The sequence below is a fragment of the Oncorhynchus kisutch genome, unplaced genomic scaffold, assembly GCF_002021735.2.
Source record: "Oncorhynchus kisutch isolate 150728-3 unplaced genomic scaffold, Okis_V2 Okis04b-Okis11a_hom, whole genome shotgun sequence".
Lineage (NCBI taxonomy): Eukaryota > Metazoa > Chordata > Actinopteri > Salmoniformes > Salmonidae > Oncorhynchus > Oncorhynchus kisutch.
In genome coordinates, this window is record NW_022261981.1 from 10412197 (window position 1) to 10434647 (window position 22451).

The following is a 22451-nucleotide window of genomic DNA, read 5'->3' on the forward strand; positions in this document are numbered from 1 at the left end:
AGTCTCAGTAGGAGTGGTGATCTAGGATCAGGTCATAAAGAGTCTCAGTAGGAGTGGTGATCTAGGATCAGGTCATAAAGAGTCTCAGTAGGAGTGGTGATCTAGGATCAGGTCATAAAGAGTCTCAGTAGGAGTGGTGATCTAGGATCAGGTCATAAAGAGTCTCAGTAGGAGTGGTGATCTAGGATCAGGTCATAAAGAGTCTCAGTAGGAGTGGTGATCTAGGATCAGGTCATAGTCTCAGTAGGAGTGGTGATCTAGGATCAGGTCATAGTCTCAGTAGGAGTGGTGATCTAGGATCAGGTCATAGTCTCAGTAGGAGTGGTGATCTAGGATCAGGTCATAGTCTCAGTAGGAGTGGTGATCTAGGATCAGGTCACAAAGAGTCTCAGTAGGAGTGGTGATCTACACCTGCATCGCTTGCTGTTTGGGGTTTTAGGCTGGGTTTCTGTACAGCACTTTGAGATATCAGCTGATGTACGAAGGGCTATATAAATAGATTTGATTTGATGTAACGTTTCTTGAAATCAATGGCGGACATTATTTGAGCTAAAGCGCGAGAAAGTAATCGCCAACTTCAGAATGAAATGTTGCCCGTACATGTCTCAATATTTTAATCTTTTAATCAGGCATATTTACCTGCCTACAATGCATAAATGTGCATAGATAGCAAGCCCATAGTTAGTCAAAAGGGCTAAATGTAGCTAGCTACTACTGTTGATAGGGCTAACTGGCTAGCTGCTCCTGTTGATAGGGCTAACTGGCTAGCTGCTCCTGTTGATAGGGCTAACTGGCTAGCTGCTCCTGTTGATAGGGCTAACTGGCTAGCTGCTCCTGTTGATAGGGCTAACTGGCTAGCTGCTCCTGTTGATAGGGCTAACTGGCTAGCTGCTCCTGTTGATAGGGCTAACTGGCTAGCTGCTCCTGTTGATAGGGCTAACGGGCTAGCTGCTCCTGTTGATAGGGCTAACGGGCTAGCGGCTCCTGTTGATAGGGCTAACGGGCTAGCGGCTCCTGTTGATAGGGCTAACGGGCTAGCGGCTCCTGTTGATAGGGCTAACGGGCTAGCGGCTCCTGTTGATAGGGCTAACGGGCTAGCGGCTCCTGTTGATAGGGCTAACGGGCTAGCGGCTCCTGTTGATAGGGCTAACGGGCTAGCGGCTCCTGTTGATAGGGCTAACGGGCTAGCGGCTCCTGTTGATAGGGCTAACGGGCTAGCGGCTCCTGTTGATAGGGCTAACGGGCTAGCGGCTCCTGTTGATAGGGCTAACGGGCTAGCGGCTCCTGTTGATAGGGCTAACGGGCTAGCGGCTCCTGTTGATAGGGCTAACGGGCTAGCGGCTCCTGTTGATAGGGCTAACGGGCTAGCGGCTCCTGTTGATAGGGCTAACGGGCTAGCGGCTCCTGTTGATAGGGCTAACGGGCTAGCGGCTCCTGTTGATAGGGCTAACGGGCTAGCGGCTCCTGTTGATAGGGCTAACGGGCTAGCGGCTCCTGTTGATAGGGCTAACGGGCTAGCGGCTCCTGTTGATAGGGCTAACGGGCTAGCGGCTCCTGTTGATAGGGCTAACGGGCTAGCGGCTCCTGTTGATAGGGCTAACGGGCTAGCGGCTCCTGTTGATAGGGCTAACGGGCTAGCGGCTCCTGTTGATAGGGCTAACGGGCTAGCGGCTCCTGTTGATAGGGCTAACGGGCTAGCGGCTCCTGTTGATAGGGCTAACGGGCTAGCGGCTCCTGTTGATAGGGCTAACGGGCTAGCGGCTCCTGTTGATAGGGCTAACGGGCTAGCGGCTCCTGTTGATAGGGCTAACGGGCTAGCGGCTCCTGTTGATAGGGCTAACGGGCTAGCGGCTCCTGTTGATAGGGCTAACGGGCTAGCGGCTCCTGTTGATAGGGCTAACGGGCTAGCGGCTCCTGTTGATAGGGCTAACGGGCTAGCGGCTCCTGTTGATAGGGCTAACGGGCTAGCGGCTCCTGTTGATAGGGCTAACGGGCTAGCGGCTCCTGTTGATAGGGCTAACGGGCTAGCGGCTCCTGTTGATAGGGCTAACGGGCTAGCGGCTCCTGTTGATAGGGCTAACGGCTCCTGTTGATAGGGCTAGCGGCTCCTGTTGATAGGGCTAGCGGCTCCTGTTGATAGCGCTAACGGGCTAGCGGCTCCTGTTTATAGGGCTAACGGGCTAGCGGCTCCTGTTTATAGGGCTAACGGGCTAGCGGCTCCTGTTGATAGGGCTAACGGGCTAGCGGCTCCTGTTGATAGGGCTAACGGGCTAGCGGCTCCTGTTGATAGGGCTAACGGGCTAGCGGCTCCTGTTGATAGGGCTAACGGGCTAGCCAGATACCCACAAATAATTTACATCTGGAGTGGAGTGCGTGAGGTAATACAGTAGGGGGAGTGCTGCTCTAATTGAAGGTTTTATGTGTTCTCCACACTCTCGTCCTCATATGAACGTACTCAAGAGAACTCGGAGCATCAGCGTGTGGAGCACGGTAGAATGCATATTGAGAATCACCATTAACACAGTGAAATGAAAGAAAGACGTGTTGGAAGCGTGAAGCCGATGTTTGAATGAATAACGGGTGTTGCGCAGGCTAGACTGCATCCTCTGATTGGCTGGAGAAGAGCTTTGGAGGTCTGTTTCCTCTCTGATTGGCTGGAGAAGATCTTTGGAGGTCTGTTTCCTCTCTGATTGGCTGGAGAAGAGCTTTGGAGGTATGTTTCCTCTCTGATTGGCTGGAGAAGAGCTTTGGAGGTCTGCATCCTCTCTGATTGGCTGGAGAGAGCTTTGGAGGTCTACATCCTCTGATTGGCTGGAGAAGAGCTTTGGAGGTCTGTTTCCTCTCTGATTGGCTAGAGAAGAGCTTTAGAGGTATCGATTGATGGTAGATTGATTACTTAGTACTGACATGGATTGATGGTAGAATGGATACTTAGTACTGACATCGGTTGATGGTAGAATGGATACTTAGTACTGACATCGTTTGATGGTAGAATGGATACTTATTACTGACATCGGTTGATGGTCGAATGGATACTTAGTCAATTGTTTTAACGGAAATTGATTGATTTGCTCTCACAATACCGATTGAGAGATGGACAAAAAAATAAGAGGTGATATTTCTCACTCAAGGTGTAGTACTGGGGCTCATATGTTTACTGAACAGCAATGTAAGCATAAATATTTCAAAGATTTTACTGAGTTAGTTTCATATAAGGAAATTGGTCAATTTAAATAAAAAAAATAGGCCGTAATATATGAATTTCACCTGATTGGCTGGGGGCACAGGCGGGGGCCTGGGAAGGCATAGGCCTCCCAAGTTGGTTGAGAACAAATTCTCTGGCAACGACTCTGGTGGACATTGCTGCAGTCAGCATACCAATTGCACAAATCTTCAAAGCGAGACATTTGTTGCATTGTGTTGTGACAAAACTGCACATATTTTAGAGTGGCCTTTGCATTGTCCCCAGCACGAGGTGCACCTGTGTAATGATCATGCTGTTTTAATCAGCTTCTTGATATGCCACACCTGTCAGGTGGATGGATTACCTTGATAAAGGACAAATTCTGACTTAACAGGGATGTCAACTAATATGTGCAAATCATTTGAGTGAAATAAGGTTTTTGTGCATCTGGAACATTTCTGGGATCTTTAGGTAAAGATCCAACAGTCACAACCTCACTAACTCTTCCCTCATCCTAGAGAGGTGAGCACGTCGCTGGTCTGGGACAAGATACAGGAGCCTGATGTGAACTTTGAGGAGTTCGTAGAGCTGTTCTCCAAGACTGCTGTGAAGGAGAAGAAGAAACCCCTGTCAGATACCATCACCAAGTCTAAAGCCAAACAGGTGAGTTCAGATAACCTCCCCTGTCCTATTTTACCCCTGTCAGGTCCCAGTGCCCTCTGTCCTATCCTCCTGTCCTGTCCCAGTGTTCCCTGTCCTCCTATCCTGTCCCAGTGCCCCCTGTCCTCCTGTCCTGTCCCAGTGCCCCCTGTCCTCCTGTCCTGTCCCAGTGCCCCCTGTCTAATTGTCCTATCACCCTCATGTTTATGTAGTTCTCCTCCATTTCATCCTTCCTTCCAGCTGTTCTGTTGTTCTCCTTCAGTTGAACTGTCTGGGTTCTGGGGGTTTCTACTGAACTGGGAATATTCTGGGTTCTGGGTTTTCTACTGACCTGGGAACTGTCTGGGGGGTTTCTACTGACCTGGGAACTGTCTTGAATGGTTTCTACTGAACTGGAAACTGTCTGGGGGGGTTTCTACTGACCTGGGAACTGTCTGGGGGGGGTTTCTACTGACCTGGGAACTGTCTGGGGGGGGTTTCTACTGACCTGGGAACTGTCTGGGGGGGGTTTCTACTGACCTGGGAACTGTCTGGGGGGGGTTTCTACTGACCTGGGAACTGTCTGGGGGGGGGGGGGTTTCTACTGAACTGGGAACTGTCTGGGGGGGTTTCTACTGACCTGGGAACTGTCTGGGGGGGTTTCTACTGACCTGGGAACTGTCTGGGGGGGTTTCTACTGACCTGGGAACTGTCTGGGGGGGTTTCTACTGACCTGGGAACTGTCTGGGGGGGTTTCTACTGACCTGGGAACTGTCTGGGGGGGGTTTCTACTGACCTGGGAACTGTCTGGGGGGGGTTCTACTGACCTGGGAACTGTCTGGGGGGGTTTCTACTGACCTGGGAACTGTCTGGGGGGGTTTCTACTGACCTGGGAACTGTCTGGGGGGGGTTTCTTCTGACCTGGGAACTGTCTGGGGGGGGTTTCTTCTGACCTGGGAACTGTCTGGGGGGATTTCTACTGACCTGGGAACTGTCTTGGGGGGGGTTCTACTGACCTGGGAACTGTCTGGGGGGATTTCTACTGACCTGGGAACTGTCTTGGGGGGGGTTCTACTGACCTGGGAACTGTCTGGGGGGGGGGGGGTTTCTACTGAACTGGGAACTGTCTGGGGGGGGGGGGGGGTACTACTGAACTGGGAACTGTCTGGGGGGGGGGGGGGGGGGGTTCTACTGAACTGGGAACTGTCTGGGGGGGGGGGGTTCTACTGACCTGGGAACTGTCTGGGGGGGTTTCTACTGAACTGGGAACTGTCTGGGGAAGTTTCTACTGACCTGGGAACTGTCTGGGGGGGGGGGGTTCTACTGAACTGGGAACTGTCTGGGGAAGTTTCTACTGACCTGGGAACTGTCTTTGGGGGGTTCTACTGAACTGGGAACTGTCTGGGGGGGGTTCTACTGACCTGGGAACTGTCTGGGGGGGTTTCTACTGACCTGAGAACTGTCTGGGGGGGGGTTCTACTGACCTGGGAACTGTCTGGGGGGGTTTCTACTGACCTGGGAACTGTCTGGGGGGGTTTCTACTGACCTGGGAACTGTCTGGGGGGGGGTTCTACTGACCTGGGAACTGTCTGGGGGGGATTCTACTGACCTGGGAACTGTCTGGGGGGGGTTTCTACTGACCTGGGAATTGTCTGGGGGGGTTTCTACTGACCTGTTAACTGTCTGGGGGGGTTTCTACTGACCTGGGAACTGTCTGGGGGGGTTTCTACTGACCTGGGAACTGTCTGGGGGGATTTCTACTGACCTGGGAACTGTCTGGGGGGTTTTCTACTGACCTGGGAACTGTCTGGGGGGGTTTCTACTGACCTGGGAACTGTCTGGGGGGGTTTCTACTGACCTGGGAACTGTCTGGGGGGGGGGTTTCTACTGACCTGGGAACTGTCTGGGGGGGGGGGGGGGGGTTCTACTGACCTGGGAACTGTCTGGGGGGGGGGGGGGGGTTCTACTGACCTGGGAACTGGGGGGGGGGGGGGGGGGGGGGGGGGGGGTTCTACTGACCTGGGAACTGTCTGGGGGGGTTTCTACTGACTGGGAACTGTCTGGGGGGGGGGGGTTCTACTGACCTGGGAACTGTCTGGGGGGGGGTTCTAGTGACCTGGGAACTGTCTGGGGGGGGTTTCTACTGACCTGGGAACTGTCTGGGGGGGTTTCTACTGACCTGGGAACTGTCTTGGGGGGGGGTTCTACTGACCTGGGAACTGTCTGGGGGGGGGGGGGGGGGGGGGGGGGGGTTCTACTGAACTGGGAACTGTCTGGGGGGGGGGGTACTACTGAACTGGGAACTGTCTGGGGGGGGGGGGTACTACTGAACTGGGAACTGTCTGGGGGGGGGGGGTACTACTGAACTGGGAACTGTCTGGGGGGGGGGGGGGGTACTACTGAACTGGGAACTGTCTGGGGGGGGGGGTTCTACTGAACTGGGAACTGTCTGGGGGGGGGGGTACTACTGAACTGGGAACTGTCTGGGGGGGGGGGGGGTTCTACTGAACTGGGAACTGTCTGGGGGGGGGGTTCTACTGACCTGGGAACTGTCTGGGGGGGGGGTTCTACTGACCTGGGAACTGTCTGGGGGGGTTTCTACTGACCTGGGAACTGTCTGGGGGGTTTCTACTGAACTGGGAACTGTCTGGGGAAGTTTCTACTGACCTGGGAACTGTCTGGGGGGGGTTCTACTGAACTGGGAACTGTCTGGGGAAGTTTCTACTGACCTGGGAACTGTCTTTGGGGGGTTCTACTGAACTGGGAACTGTCTGGGGGGGTTCTACTGACCTGGGAACTGTCTGGGGAAGTTTCTACTGAACTGGGAACTGTCTGGGGGGGGGGGGGTTCTACTGAACTGGGAACTGTCTGGGGGGGGGTTCTACTGACCTGGGAACTGTCTGGGGGGGTTTCTACTGACCTGGGAACTGTCTGGGGGGTTTCTACTGACCTGGGATCTGTCTGGGGGGGTTTCTACTGACCTGGGAACTGTCTGGGGGGGGGGGTTCTACTGAACTGGGAACTGTCTGGGGAAGTTTCTACTGACCTGGGAACTGTCTGGGGGGGGGGGTTCTACTGAACTGGGAACTGTCTGGGGAAGTTTCTACTGACCTGGGAACTGTCTTTTGGGGGTTCTACTGAACTGGGAACTGTCTGGGGGGGGTTCTACTGAACTGGGAACTGTCTGGGGGGGTTTCTACTGACCTGGGAACTGTCTGGGGGGGGGTTTCTACTGACCTGAGAACTGTCTGGGGGGGGTTTACTGACCTGGGAACTGTCTGGGGGGGTTTCTACTGACCTGGAACTGTCTCTGGGGGGGTTTCTACTGACCTGGGAACTGTCTGGGGGGGTTTCTACTGACCTGGGAACTGTCTGGGGGGATTCTACTGACCTGGGAACTGTCTGGGGGGGGTTTCTACTGACCTGGGAACTGTCTGGGGGGGGGTTTCTACTGACCTGGGAACTGTCTGGGGGGGTTTCTACTGACCTGGGAACTGTCTGGGGGGGGTTTCTACTGACCTGGGAACTGTCTGGGGGGTTTCTACTGACCTGGAACTGTCTGGGGGATTTCTACTGACCTGGGAACTGTCTGGGGGGGTTTCTACTGACCTGGGAACTGTCTGGGGGGGGGTTCTACTGACCTGGGAACTGTCTGGGGGGGGGGGTTCTACTGAACTGGGAACTGTCTGGGGAAGTTTCTACTGACCTGGGAACTGTCTGGGGGGGGGCTTCTACTGACCTGGGAACTGTCTGGGGGGGGGCTTCTACTGAACTGGGAACTGTCTGGGGAAGTTTCTACTGACCTGGGAACTGTCTGGGGAAGTTTCTACTGAACTGGGAACTGTCTGGGGAAGTTTCTACTGAACTGGGAACTGTCTGGGGGGGGGGTTCTACTGACCTGGGAATGGATGTGATTAAAGGTCCCTGTCGCTTTAGGCTCAGTTCTCCACTATTAAACATTTGTGCAGAATTACTGACTGTCCTCCTGAAGAGGAAATCACGATCAGTCCTGGCTCTGCGGCTCGGTCTGAGGATCAGTCCTGGCTCTGCGGCTCGGTCTCAGGATCAGTCCTGGCTCTGCGGCTCGGTCTGAGGATCAGTCCTGGCTCTGCGGCTCGGTCTGAGGATCAGTCCTGGCTCTGCGGCTCGGTCTGAGGATCAGTCCTGGCTCTGCGGCTCGGTCTCAGGATCAGTCCTGGCTCTGCGGCTCGGTCTCAGGATCAGTCCTGGCTCTGCGGCTCGGTCTCAGGATCAGTCCTGGCTCTGCGGCTCGGTCTCAGGATCAGTCCTTTTGATCAGGGCCCAATGTAAGGGACAGGGTGCCATTGTGGAGGCAGACCATGTAGCCCAGTCTAACCATCTAAACCATGTTCAGATGATGTGATTTGATCTGAGCTCCGCAGAGCTTGTTGTTTTGACTGGAGTAGCAGAACGAGGCTCTGTCATCAATAAAGAACAACACTACAGCTACAGTGAAGCCCACATGGAGACACACACACACACACCAGTCTGTAGCTGATCTGAGCAGTCCTGGCCTGTATAGTGTGGCTCTGAGGTTCCCGGTCCCGGCCCGTGGAGTCTGAGGGTTCCCGGTCCCGGCCCGTGGAGTCTGAGGGTTCCCGGTCCCGGCCCGTGGAGTCCCGTCACTTTTCTCCTAAAGTTGTCTTGTGGTTTGACCTAAATCTGGAGGCTATTTGAATTACCAAATAAAGTGTTTTGGGAATTTTTATGTTGTTTCAGCGATTTGACCTCAAATACTCTGGTAAAGAATCTTTAACTTTGAAGTCGTCCCAGTCCCATAGAGAATGATTGCAGTTCACGGTCCGTGTTTACAAACGTTTCCTTAGATGCTGATTGGAGTAAATGCTATCCTTTATCCCCTGCTAGCTGCCGGAGGTTACCGAGGAAACCATTTCATTTTAATTAACATGTTTTCTTTAGTTTGTACTCCCGGTCGGCGTGCCGGTCGGCGTGCCGGTCGGCGTGCCGGTCGGCGTGCCAGCTATAGGAAGTGTTTCCGTTGGGATTTATCTCATTGTTTTGCAGTTTTAGTCAGATTTGAAGACCTGTTTTAAGGAACCTGATTTTACATTAAGAGGAAAAAGGCTGAGGATTAATGAGGGGCTACATGTTAATGTAATAGGTGTGAAATACCTGCGCTGATGAGGATTAAATGAGGGGCTACATGTTAATGTAATAGGTGTGAAATGCCTGCGCTGATGAGGATTAAATGAGGGCTACATGTTAATGTAATAGGTGTGAAATACCTGCGCTGATGAGGATTAAATGAGGGGCTACATGTTAATGTAATAGGTGTGAAATACCTGCGCTGATGAGGATTAAATGAGGGGCTACATGTTAATGTAATAGGTGTGAAATACCTGCGCTGATGAGGATTAAATGAGGGGCTACATGTTAATGTAATAGGTGTGAAATACCTGCGCTGATGAGGATTAAATGAGGGGCTACATGTTAATGTAATAGGTGTGAAATACCTGCGCTGATGAGGATTAAATGAGGGGCTACATGTTAATGTAATAGATGTGAAATGCCTGCGCTGATGTCATAGGCCAGTTGGCTCAGAGAGAAAACAGCAGTACACAGACTGTTTTATATGTAATGCCACTACAATTTGGTTTTACTGAAAAGCCTGATAATATTGACTTTAAATGAATTGACTAAATATGCTGTAATTTATTTTAGGGACATATCATGGTAAAGGTTTTAAGATAATTTAATCAATCCATTCATTTTGTTTCCAGCGGTTTCATTCACCAAATCACCCCCCTCCCCCCCCTTATCAGAGTAGGTATAGGTCCATACACTGTGGTAACAATATGGTTCTACCTCATCAATGATCTGAGATGAAGCCCCTCCCCCTCCTTATCAGAGTAGGTATAGGTCCATACACTGTGGTAACAATATGGTTCTACCTCATCAATGATCTGAGATGAAGCCCCTCCCCCTCCTTATCAGAGTAGGTATAGGTCCATACACTGTGGTAACAATATGGTTCTACCTCATCAATGATCTGAGATGAAGCCCCTCCCCCTCCTTATCAGAGTAGGTATAGTTTCATACACTGTGGTAACAATATGGTTCTACCTCATCAATGATCTGAGATGAAGCCCCTCCCCCTCATCAGAGTAGGTATTGGTCCATACACTGTGGTAACAATATGGTTCTACCTCATCAATGATCTGAGATGAAGCCCCTTTGTTTCCTCCTTCCATTGGTTTAACCCCAGTCTGATGTCATGACTGATGATGTCAGCACCTCTCTAGCTCCTAACTGGCTGTGTGGAATTTAAAGAGACAGTCCACTTCTGTTTACTGTGTGTCCCCCAATTCACATTTGACAGACTATAATGGTCACAGACGTCAGACCAGGTGCCATTTTCTTTCTTCTTTGAAGCATCAGAGTAAGTGTTGTTCTAGGATCAGGTTCTCCCCTGACCAAGTACACACTGCGATCTACAAGGCACTGATCCTACATCAGCTCTCTTACTCAGACGTTTTATCGATCCGGTCCCAGAGCTCTAACATTACCCACGTCCTCCCATCCAGGTCAGGCGAATTTCTTTCCCATTTCCTCCCATGTCCTCCCATCCAGGTCAGGCGAATTTCTTTCCCATTTCCTCCCACGTCCTCCCATCCAGGTGAGGCTAATTTCTTTCCCATTTCCTCCCACTTCCTCCCATCCAGGTCAGGCTCATTTCCCATTTCCTCCCACGTCCTCCCATCCAGGTGAGGCTCATTTCCCATTTCCTCCCACGTCCTCCCATCCAGGTGAGGCTCATTTCCCATTTCCTCCCACGTCCTCCCATCCAGGTGAGGCTCATTTCCCATCTCCTCCCACGTCCTCCCATCCAGGTGAGGCTCATTTCCATTTCCTCCATAACCTTGTAGAGCAGAACTGCCGTTGTTACGGAGTCGGTTTATTTGGATAGATCTTGGTTGTTTTGGTCCTGGTGAAACGCCGACACACCGATCAACCTGAGGGGAGGGGGGTAGAGCGAGAGAAGGTGACGTAGTCACGGGTCATCTGTTGACTCTCTGAAGGGGAACGTTTATGTCTGTACGTAATCGACTTCTGTTAGATGGAGAATGTTTCCAGCCGCTGACGCAGGATACCAGGCAGACCGATGTGGTGCTGAATCACAGTGGAACACTGTCCATTGTCTTGAGTTTCTGATCTAAATCAGACAACACAAACTAAAAACAATGTTTTAAACATTCTTCGTCTTCGGGGGAAACACACACTGTTCCAGTTTCTGGGCTCGACACAGTAAACACACACTGTTCCAGTCTCTGGGCTCTACACAGTAAACACACACTGTTCCAGTCTCTGGACTCTACACAGTAAACACACACTGTTCCAGTCTCTGGGCTCTACACAGTAAACACACACTGTTCCAGTCTCTGGGCTCTGCACAGTAAACACACACTGTTCCAGTCTCTGGGCTCTACACAGTAAAGTCACACTGTTCCAGTCTCTGGGCTCTGGGCAGTAAACACACACTGTTCCAGTCTCTGGGCTCTGGGCAGTAAACACACACTGTTCCAGTCTCTGGGCTCTGGGCAGTAAACACACACTGTTCCAGTCTCTGGGCTCTGGGCAGTAAACACACACTGTTCCAGTCTCTGGGCTCTGCGCAGTAAACACACACTGTTCCAGTCTCTGGGCTCTGCACAGTAAACACACACTGTTCCAGTCTCTGGGCTCTGCACAGTAAACACACACTGTTCCAGTCTCTGGGCTCTGCACAGTAAACACACACTGTTCCAGTCTCTGGGCTCTGCACAGTAAACACACACTGTTCCAGTCTCTGGGCTCTGCACAGTAAACACACACTGTTCTGGGCTCTGCACAGTAAACACACACTGTTCTGGGCTCTACACAGTAAACACACATTGTTCCAGTCTCTGGGCTCTGCACATTTTCGGATCAAGCATAAATTGGCTTTAAGACACACTGCTGCAGTCTTGTAGTGAGGTCACCGTGGGTTCCCTTCTCTCTCTCCTAGTAGACCTGGCCTGTGTGAGGTCACCGTGGGTTCCCCTCTCTCTCTCTCCTAGTAGACCTGGCCTGTGTGAGGTCACCGTGGGTTCCCCTCTCTCTCTCCTAGTAGACCTGGCCTGTGTGAGGTCACCGTGGGTTCCCCTCTCTCTCTCCTAGTAGACCTGGCCTGTGTGAGGTCACCGTGGGTTCCCCTCTCTCTCTCTCTCCGAGTAGACCTGGCCTGTGTGAGGTCACCGTGGGTTCCTCTCTCTCTCTCCGAGTAGACCTGGCCTGTGTGAGGTCACCGTGGGTTCCCCTCTCCCTCTCTCTCTCCTAGTAGACCTGGCCTGTGTGAGGTCACCGTGGGTTCCTCTCTCTCTCTCCGAGTAGACCTGGCCTGTGTGAGGTCACCGTGGGTTCCTCTCTCTCTCTCCGAGTAGACCTGGCCTGTGTGAGGTCACCGTGGGTTCCCCTCTCCCTCTCTCTCTCCTAGTAGACCTGGCCTGTGTGAGGTCACCGTGGGTTCCTCTCTCTCTCTCTCCTAGTAGACCTGGCCTGTGAGGTCAGGTCCCCTCTCCCAGCAGAACGTCTGGTCTGTCTCTCAACCTCCTACAGGTCACTGTGGGTTCCTCTCCCTCTCTCTCTCCTAGTAGACCTGGCCTGTGAGGTCAGGTCCCCTCTCCCAGCAGAACGTCTGGTCTGTCTCTCAGCCTCCTACAGGGTAATTATTTAATCAGAGAACGGAGTCGGTCATTGTGCTACAGCTGCTGATGTGGAAATGGACGCCAGTCGTTTATAATCATATACAGACTGTTTTTCTTTACTATTTTCTCCATTCCTTAATTGCCTGCCAACACTGTCCCGGGGCGCTGTTGAGGAGGAAACAGAGGAAATGTCATGTTTCTGATTATAGAAAGAATATGGTACGTCACAGAGCAGACGTTTGATATGATGCCAGGTTGAAGCAGAAGGGATGGAATGAGCAACACCTACTCTGACAATGAAGTACACAGGAAGTTCATCCTATCCTGAATGTTAGCTGGGGGTGTCACTTTGTTCCCGTCAGGAAACTGTTCTGGCCGGTAAAGGTCAATAGGAAAACCGTGGCCTTGGATGAGAGTCTGTACAGGCTTTATTGTCATGGGAAACGTATGTTAATATTGTGAAATAGATCATAAACAATACTCACAAAGTTCCAAAATATACATTTCAAATGTCGTGTGTGTGTGTGTATATATGGTGTTGAAATGATGTGCAAATAGTTGACGTGCAAAAGGGAAAATAAATAAGCATAAATATGGGTTGTATTTACAATGGTGTTTGTTCTTCACTGGTTGCCCTTTTCTCGTGGCAACAGGTCACACATCTTGCTGCTGTGATTTCACACTGGTATTTCACCCAATAGATATGAGAGTTTATCAAAATTGGATTTGTTTTCGAATTATTTCTGAGGGAAATATGCGTCTCTAATATGGTCATACATTGGGCAGGAGGTTAGGAAGTGCAGCTCAGTTTCCACCTCATTTTGTGGGCAGTGTCCACGTAGCCTGTCTTCTCTTGAGAGCCATGTCTGCCTACGGTGGCCTTTCTCAATAGCAAGGCTATGCTCACTGAGTCTGTACATAGTCAAAGCTTTCCTTAATTTTGGGTCAGTCACAGTGGTCAGGTATTCTGCCTGTGTACTCTCTGTATAGGGCCAAGTAGCATTCTAGTTTGCTCTGTTTTTTTGTTAATTCTTTCCAATGTGTCAAGTAATTATCTTTTTGTTTTCTCATGATTTATGCAGCTTGAGCTGGTCTTTTGTCCCCTCTCTCTCTCCTCTCTCTCTCCTCTCTCTCTCCTCTCTCTCTCCTCTCTCTCCTCTCCTCTCTCTCCTTCTCTCTCTGAGTTTATCATGTGTTGATGTTTCTCCGCTCTCCTCTTCTCTCTCCTCTTCTCTCTCGTCTTCACTCTCCTCTTCTCTTCTCTCTCCTTCTCTCTCTCCTCTCTCTCCTCTCCTCTCTCTCCTTCTCTCTCTGAGTTTATCATGTGTTGATGTTTCTCCTCTCTCCTTCTCTCTCTCTCTCCTCTCTCTCCTTCTCTCTCTGAGTTATCATGTGTTGATGTTTCTCCTCTCCTCTCCGAGTTTATCATGTGTTGATGTTTCTCTCTCTCTGCAGGTGGTCAAATTGCTGAACAACAAGCGTTCTCAGGCGGTGGGGATTCTGATGTCCAGTCTGCATCTGGACATGAAGGACATCCAGCATGGTGAGATACTGACCCCCATAACTATATCATTACAACACTATACTGACCCCCATAACTATATCATTACAACACTATACTGACCCCCATAACTATATCATTACAACACTATACTGACCCCCATAACTATATCATTACAACACTATACTGACCCCCATGACTATATCATTACAACACTATACTGACCCCCATAACTATATCATTACAACACTATACTGACCCCCATAACTATATCATTACAACACTATACTGACCCCCATAACTATATCATTACTACACTATACTGACCCCCATAACTATATCATTACAACACTATACTGACCCCCATAACTATATCATTACAACACTATACTGACCCCCACAACTATATCATTACAACACTATACTGACCCCATAACTATATCATTACAACACTATACTGACCCCCATAACTATATCATTACAACACTATACTGACCCCCATAACTATATCATTACAACACTATACTGACCCCCATAACTATATCATTACAACACTATACTGACCCCCATAACTATATCATTACAACACTATACTGACCTCCATAACTATATCATTACAACACTATACTGACCCCCATAACTATATCATTACAACACTATACTGACCCCCATAACTATATCATTACAACACTATACTGACCCCCATAACTATATCATTACAACACTATACTGACCCCCATAACTATATCATTACAACACTATACTGACCCCCATAACTATATCATTACAACACTATACTGACCCCCATAACTATATCATTACAACACTATACTGACCCCCATAACTATATCATTACTACACTCTACTGTATATGACATGGAGATACACAACAAGGTTGAAAGTATGTGGACGGGCCTTCAAGTTGGTGGTTTCAGCTATTTCAGCCTCACCATCTACTGACCAGTAGCAGTCTGTACTGTAGACCTGACTGTCAGACCCCCTGCTGACCAGTAGCAATCTGTACTGTAGACCTGACTGTCAGACCCTCTACTGACCAGTAGCAGTCTGTAGACCTGACTGTCAGACCCTCTACTGACCAGTAGCAGTCTGTAGACCTGACTGTCAGACCCCCTGCTGACCAGTAGCAGTTTGGGCCATGTACTGTCACCTTGTTCTACACACTGACCTTGGGTGGAATACGACCCCCTAGGCACACTGTAATATTTAGAGGGAGAGGACAGTGAGTGAATCGATCTACTGATATTTTTGTACAATAAAAAGGCATTTCCTTCAGTTTTCATAATGCTCTTTTCTTGCGTCAACGAGAGAGTTGTCTTGTTTCCTGACCGTTGAGTTGCTGGTTGTTTACTGACCGTTGAGTTGTTGGTTGTTTACTGACCGTTGAGTTGTTGGTTGTTTACTGACCGTTGAGTTGTTGGTTGTTTCTGTTGCTGTCATTGTTTAGAAGAGGACGTGTTTTGCTTTCTGGAAGCAGTGACCTCATTTCCTTTCTGTCCTCGTGCTCTGTTGTCTCGTGATGTGGTGATGGCTCCTACATGCTACAGCGTTATAAACTGATGTGGTGATGGCTCCTACATGCTACAGCGTTATAAACTGATGTGGTGATGGCTCCTACAGCATTATAAACTGATGTGGTGATGGCTCCTACAGCTTTATAAACTGATGTGGTGATGGCTCCTACAGCATTATAAACTGATGTGGTGATGGCTCCTACAGCGTTATAAACTGATGTGGTGATGGCTCCTACATGCTACAGCATTATAAACTGATGTGGTGATGGCTCCTACAGCGTTATAAACTGATGTGGTGATGGCTCCTTCATGCTACAGCGTTATAAACTGATGTGGTGATGGCTCCTACATGCTACAGCATTATAAACTGATGTGGTGATGGCTCCTACAGCGTTATAAACTGATGTGGTGATGGCTCCTTCATGCTACAGCGTTATAAACTGATGTGGTGATGGCTCCTACATGCTACAGCATTATAAACTGATGTGGTGATGGCTCCTACAGCATTATAAACTGATGTGGTGATGGCTCCTACATGCTACAGCGTTATAAACTGATGTGGTGATGGCTCCTACATGCTACAGCATTATAAACTGATGTGGTGATGGCTCCTACAGCATTATAAACTGATGTGGTGATGGCTCCTACAGCTTTATAAACTGATGTGGTGATGGCTCCTACAGCGTTATAAACTGATGTGGTGATGGCTCCTACAGCTTTATAAACTGATGTGGTGATGGCTCCTACATGCTACAGCGTTATAAACTGATGTGGTGATGGCTCCTACAGCATTATAAACTGATGTGGTGATGGCTCCTACAGCGTTATAAACTGATGTGGTGATGGCTCCTACAGCTTTATAAACTGATGTGGTGATGGCTCCTACATGCTACAGCGTTATAAACTGATGTGGTGATGGCTCCTACAGCATTATAAACTGATGTGGTGATGGCTCCTACAGCGTTATAAACTGATGTGGTGATGGCTCCTACAGCATTATAAACTGATGTGGTGATGGCTCCTTCATGCTACAGCGTTATAAACTAATGTGGTGATGGCTCCTACATGCTACAGCGTTATAAACTAATGTGGTGATGGCTCCTTCATGCTACAGCGTTATAAACTAATTTGGTGATGGCTCCTTCATGCTACAGCGTTATAAACTAATGTGGTGATGGCTCCTTCATGCTACAGCGTTATAAACTAATGTGGTGATGGCTCCTTCATGCTACAGCGTTATAAACTAATGTGGTGATGGCTCCTTCATGCTACAGCGTTATAAACTAATGTGGTGATGGCTCCTTCATGCTACAGCGTTATAAACTAATGTGGTGATGGCTCCTACATGCTACAGCATTATAAACTAATGTGGTGATGGCTCCTTCATGCTACAGCATTATAAAATAATGTGGTGATGGCTCCTACAGCATTATAAACTGATGTGGTGATGGCTCCTACAGCATTATAAACTGATGTGGTGATCAAATCAAATCAAATCAAATTTATTTATATAGCCCTTCGTACATCAGCTGATATCTCAAAGTGCTGTACAGAAACCCAGCCTAAAACCCCAAACAGCAAGCAATGCAGGTGTAGAAGCACGGTGGCTAGGAAAAACTCCCTAGAAAGGCCAATACCTAGGAAGAAACCTAGAGAGGAACCAGGCTATGTGGGGTGGCCAGTCCTCTTCTGGCTGTGCCGGGTGGAGATTATAACAGAACATGGTCAAGATGTTCAATGTTCATAAATGACCAGCATGGTCGAATAATAATAAGGCAGAACAGTTGAAACTAGAGCAGCAGCACAGTCAGGTGGAAGTCGAAACTGGAGCAGCAGCATGGCCAGGTAGACTGGGGACAGCAAGGAGTCATCATGTCAGGTAGTCCTGGGGCATGGTCCTAGGGCTCAGGTCAGTTGAAACTGGAACAGCAGCATGGCCAGGTGGACTGGGGACAGCAAGGAGTCATCATGTCAGGTAGTCCTGGGGCATGGTCCTAGGGCTCAGGTCCTCCGAGAGAGAGAAAGAAAGAGAGAAAGAGAGAAGGAGAGAATTAGAGAACGCACACTTAGATTCACACAGGACACCGAATAGGACAGGAGAAGTACTCCAGATATAACAAACTGACCCCAGCCCCCCGACACATAAACTACTGCAGCATAAATACTGGAGGCTGAGACAGGAGGGGTCAGGAGACACTGTGGCCCCATCCGAGGACACCCCCGGACATGGCTCCTGACACACCCCGGACACACCCCCGGTGATGGCTCCTACATGCTACAGCATTATAAACTGATGTGGTGATGGCTCCTACAGCATTATAAACTGATGTGGTGATGGCTCCTACAGCTTTATAAACTGATGTGGTGATGGCTCCTACATGCTACAGCATTATAATCTGATGTGGTGATGGCTCCTACAGCATTATAATCTGATGTGGTGATGGCTCCTACAGCATTATAAACTGATGTGGTGATGGCTCCTACAGCATTATAAACTGATGCGGTGATGGCTCCGACAGCATTATAAACTGATGTGGTGATGGCTCCTACAGCTTTATAAACTGATGTGGTGATGGCTCCTACATGCTACAGCATTATAAACTGATGTGGTGATGGCTCCTACAGCATTATAAACTGATGTGGTGATGGCTCCTACAGCATTATAAACTGATGTGGTGATGGCTCCTACAGCGTTATAAACTGATGTGGTGATGGCTCCTACAGCATTATAAACTGATGTGGTGATGGCTCCTACATGCTACAGCATTATAATCTGATGTGGTGATGGCTCCTACAGCATTATAATCTGATGTGGTGATGGCTCCTACAGCATTATAAACTGATGTGGTGATGGCTCCTACAGCATTATAAACTGATGCGGTGATGGCTCCGACAGCATTATAATCTGATGTGGTGATGGCTCCTATAGCATTATAATCTGATGTGTTGATGGCTCCTACATGCTACAGCGTTATAAACTGATGTGGTGATGGCTCCTACATGCTACAGCGTTATAAACTGATGTGATGGCTCCTACAGCATTATAAACTGATGTGGTGATGGCTCCTACATGCTACAGCATTATAATCTGATGTGGTGATGGCTCCTACAGCATTATAAACTGATGTGGTGATGGCTCCTACAGCATTATAAACTGATGTGGTGATGGCTCCTACAGCGTTATAATCTGATGTGGTGATGGCTCCTACATGCTACAGCATTATAAACTGATGTGGTGATGGCTCCTACATGCTACAGCGTTATAAACTGATGTGGTGATGGCTCCTACAGCGTTATAAACTGATGTGGTGATGGCTCCTACAGCATTATAAACTGATGTGGTGATGGCTCCTACATGCTTCAGCATTATAAACTGATGTGGTGATGGCTCCTACAGCATTATAAACTGATGTGGTGATGGCTCCTACAGCATTATAAACTGATGTGGTGATGGCTCCTACATGCTACAGCGTTATAAACTAATGTGGTGATGGCTCCTACAGCATTATAAACTGATGTGGTGATGGCTCCTACAGCATTATAAACTGATGTGGTGATGGCTCCTACATGCTACAGCGTTATAAACTAATGTGGTGATGGCTCCTTCATGCTACAGCATTATCTGATGTGGTGATGGCTCCTACAGCATTATAAACTGATGTGGTGATGGCTCCTACAGCTTTATAAACTGATGTGGTGATGGCTCCTACATGCTACAGCATTATAATCTGATGTGGTGATGGCTCCTACAGCGTTATAAACTGATGTGGTGATGGCTACTACAGCATTATAAACTGATGTGGTGATGGCTCCTACAGCATTATAAACTGATGTGATGGCTCCGACAGCATTATAAACTGATGTGGTGATGGCTCCTACAGCATTATAAACTGATGTGGTGATGGCTCCTACATGCTACAGCGTTATAAACTGCAGGAAATAACCCCCCACCCCCCCTACACACACACACACATCTACCTTTTCCTTGAGTTAGAAACAGGGCGAACTGTCTGATGGTGTCATCTTGTCACACACACTTCCTGTGATCATCACGTTGGCCACCAGGAAGTGAGATCAATGAGACCCTTTCTATTCTCTGTCCATGATCTGATTCCAGAACAGTGTTGCTGTTGGTTTCCACCACATTCCTAAAAAGAACAACGTCTCCAAAGTTTTTCCAACTTCTCTCGTCTGCCATGAACAACATCAACTGCTGATCAATGCCTCTCTTCCCACATTATGAATTATATATAGCCAAAGAAGAAACCAGACACAAGATCTGTCATTTACATGAATTATCTTTGTTTTCCCTTTGAGAAGGGTACTTTTCTCAGGAAAACTGACCAATGAAAATGAGAGTCCTGCCTGCGTCTCAATGTCTCCGTTCTCTGTACTCTGTAGAGATGGAAATATGAATGTCTCTTTTGTTCTGTGTGTTTTGAGGTGGAATGTAAACGTCAAATCAACAGAAGTCCCTAATGAGTCCAATATTTCAATGTTTTGATGGAATTAAACCAGCAAGAACAATTCCCTCCCTACCCAACCGTGTCTCAGAAAAGTGTTTTTACCTTAAAGAGCTACGTTTACTTCAACGTTCAATTTTCTCTGAGTTGATGCGAAGTGAAATACAGCATTTTAAAAACAGAGATATTCTAGTGGTGGTTAGACATCTTACTGCAGAACAGAGATATTCTAGTGGTGGTTAGACATCTTACTGCAGAACAGATATTCTAGTGGTGGTTAGACATCTTACTGCAGAACAGAGATATTCTAGTGGTGGTTAGACATCTTACTGCAGTACAGAGATATTCTAGTGGTGGTTAGACATCTTACTGCAGAACAGAGATATTCTAGTGGTGGTTAGACATCTTACTGCAGAACAGAGATATTCTAGTGGTGGTTAGACATCTTACTGCAGAACAGAGATATTCTAGTGGTGGTTAGACATCTCACTGCACATTGAGTCATTCTCAGAACAGAGATATTCTAGTGGTGGTTAGACATCTTACTGCACATTGAGTCATTCTCAGAACAGAGATATTCTAGTGGTGGTTAGACATCTTACTGCAGAACAGAGATATTCTAGTGGTGGTTAGACATCTTACTGCAGAACAGAGATATTCTAGTGGTGGTTAGACATCTTACTGCACGTTGAGTCAGTCTCAGAACAGAGATATTCTAGTGGTGGTTAGACATCTTACTGCACATTGAGTCAGTCTCAGAACAGCGAGGCACCAGGTCTGGCACTTTAATATAGATGGATCTCTGGGAAGTCACTCTGAAAACAATGATATGGTCCTTTCCCTCTGTCAGAAATCTACCAGGGGTTAATAATGAGAACCCATTACAACAGGGCCCAGGTATAGAAGATCCTGCTCTCACAGGTGTCTGAACTCAACTGAGAGCGAGTTAGCTGGCTATATCAAAACAAGCCATGAAAGTGCTTTTTTATCTTCATTTAAGGTTAAGGATAGAAATTAGACTTTAAGAAACATTTTAGAAACAGGCCGAGTTTATAACAGAGCAGTTGGGAAGATGGCTCTGTATTTTCTTTGAAACACTGGCTACATTGTATTTCTAACTTTTGAATGAGGAGTTTCGTTAGGCATCGGCTGTTCAGTTTCACATCTTAAATCATTCAATGGAGCCACTGTCTTTTTGCATTTTCATTTGACCTTTAATTTAACAAGTCAGTCAAGAACAAATTATTTACTATGACGGCCTACCGGGGAACTGCCTGTTTCGGTTACTGGTCCAACTCTCTAACCACTAGGCTACCTGCCGTCCCTCCACTCTAACCACTAGGCTACCCTGCCGCCCCTCCACTCTAACCACTAGGCTACCCTGCCGCCCCTCCACTCTAACCACTAGGCTACCCTGCCGCCCCTCCACTCTAACCACTAGGCTACCCTGCCGCCCCTCCACTCTAACCACTAGGCTACCCTGCCGCCCCTCCACTCTAACCACTAGGCTACCCGCCGCCCCTCCACTCTAACCACTAGGCTACCTGCCGCCCCTCCACTCTAACCACTAGGCTACCTGCCGCCCCTCCACTCTAACCACTAGGCTACCTGCCGCCCCTCCACTCTAACCACTAGGCTTCCTGCCGCCCCTCCACTCTAACCACTAGGCTTCCTGCCGCCCCTCCACTCTAACCACTAGGCTACCCTGCCGCCCCTACACTCTAACCACTAGGCTACCCTGCCGCCCCTCCACTCTAACCACTAGGCTACCTGCCGTCCCTCCACTCTAACCACTAGGCTACCCTGCCGCCCCTCCACTCTAACCACTAGGCTACCCTGCCGCCCCTCCACTCTAACCACTAGGCTACCCTGCCGCCCCTCCACTCTAACCACTAGGCTACCTGCCGCCCCTCCACTCTAACCACTAGGCTACCCTGCCGCCCCTCCACTCTAACCACTAGGCTTCCTGCCGCCACTCCACTCTAACCACTAGGCTTCCTGCCGCCCCTCCACTCTAACCACTAGGCTACCTGCCGCCCCTCCACTCTAACCACTAGGCTTCCTGCCGCCCCTCCACTCTAACCACTAGGCTACCTGCCGCCCCTCCACTCTAACCACTAGGCTTCCTGCCGCCCCTCCACTCTAACCACTAGGCTACCTGCCGCCCCTCCACTCTAACCACTAGGCTTCCTGCCGCCCCTCCACTCTAACCACTAGGCTACCTGCCGCCCCTCCACTCTAACCACTAGGCTTCCTGCCGCCCCTCCACTCTAACCACTAGGCTTCCTGCCGCCCCTCCACTCTAACCACTAGGCTTCCTGCCGCCCCTCCACTCTAACCACTAGGCTTCCTGCCGCCCCTCCACTCTAACCACTAGGCTACCTGCCGCCCCTCCACTCTAACCACTAGGCTTCCTGCCGCCCCTCC

General features: G+C 49.2%; 1 protein-coding gene across 2 annotated transcripts in view; it reads left to right on the forward strand.

Moving 5' to 3' along the window:
* LOC116359728 (formin-2) overlaps positions 1 to 22451 on the forward strand; it is a 122416-nt gene that overhangs the window by 39359 nt on the left and 60606 nt on the right. For both annotated transcript variants that reach the window (XM_031813097.1, XM_031813098.1), the window contains 2 exons: positions 3703 to 3847; positions 13984 to 14071. In XM_031813097.1, coding sequence (XP_031668957.1) covers positions 3703 to 3847; positions 13984 to 14071 — 233 coding nt within the window. The remainder of the gene's footprint in view (positions 1 to 3702; positions 3848 to 13983; positions 14072 to 22451) is intronic.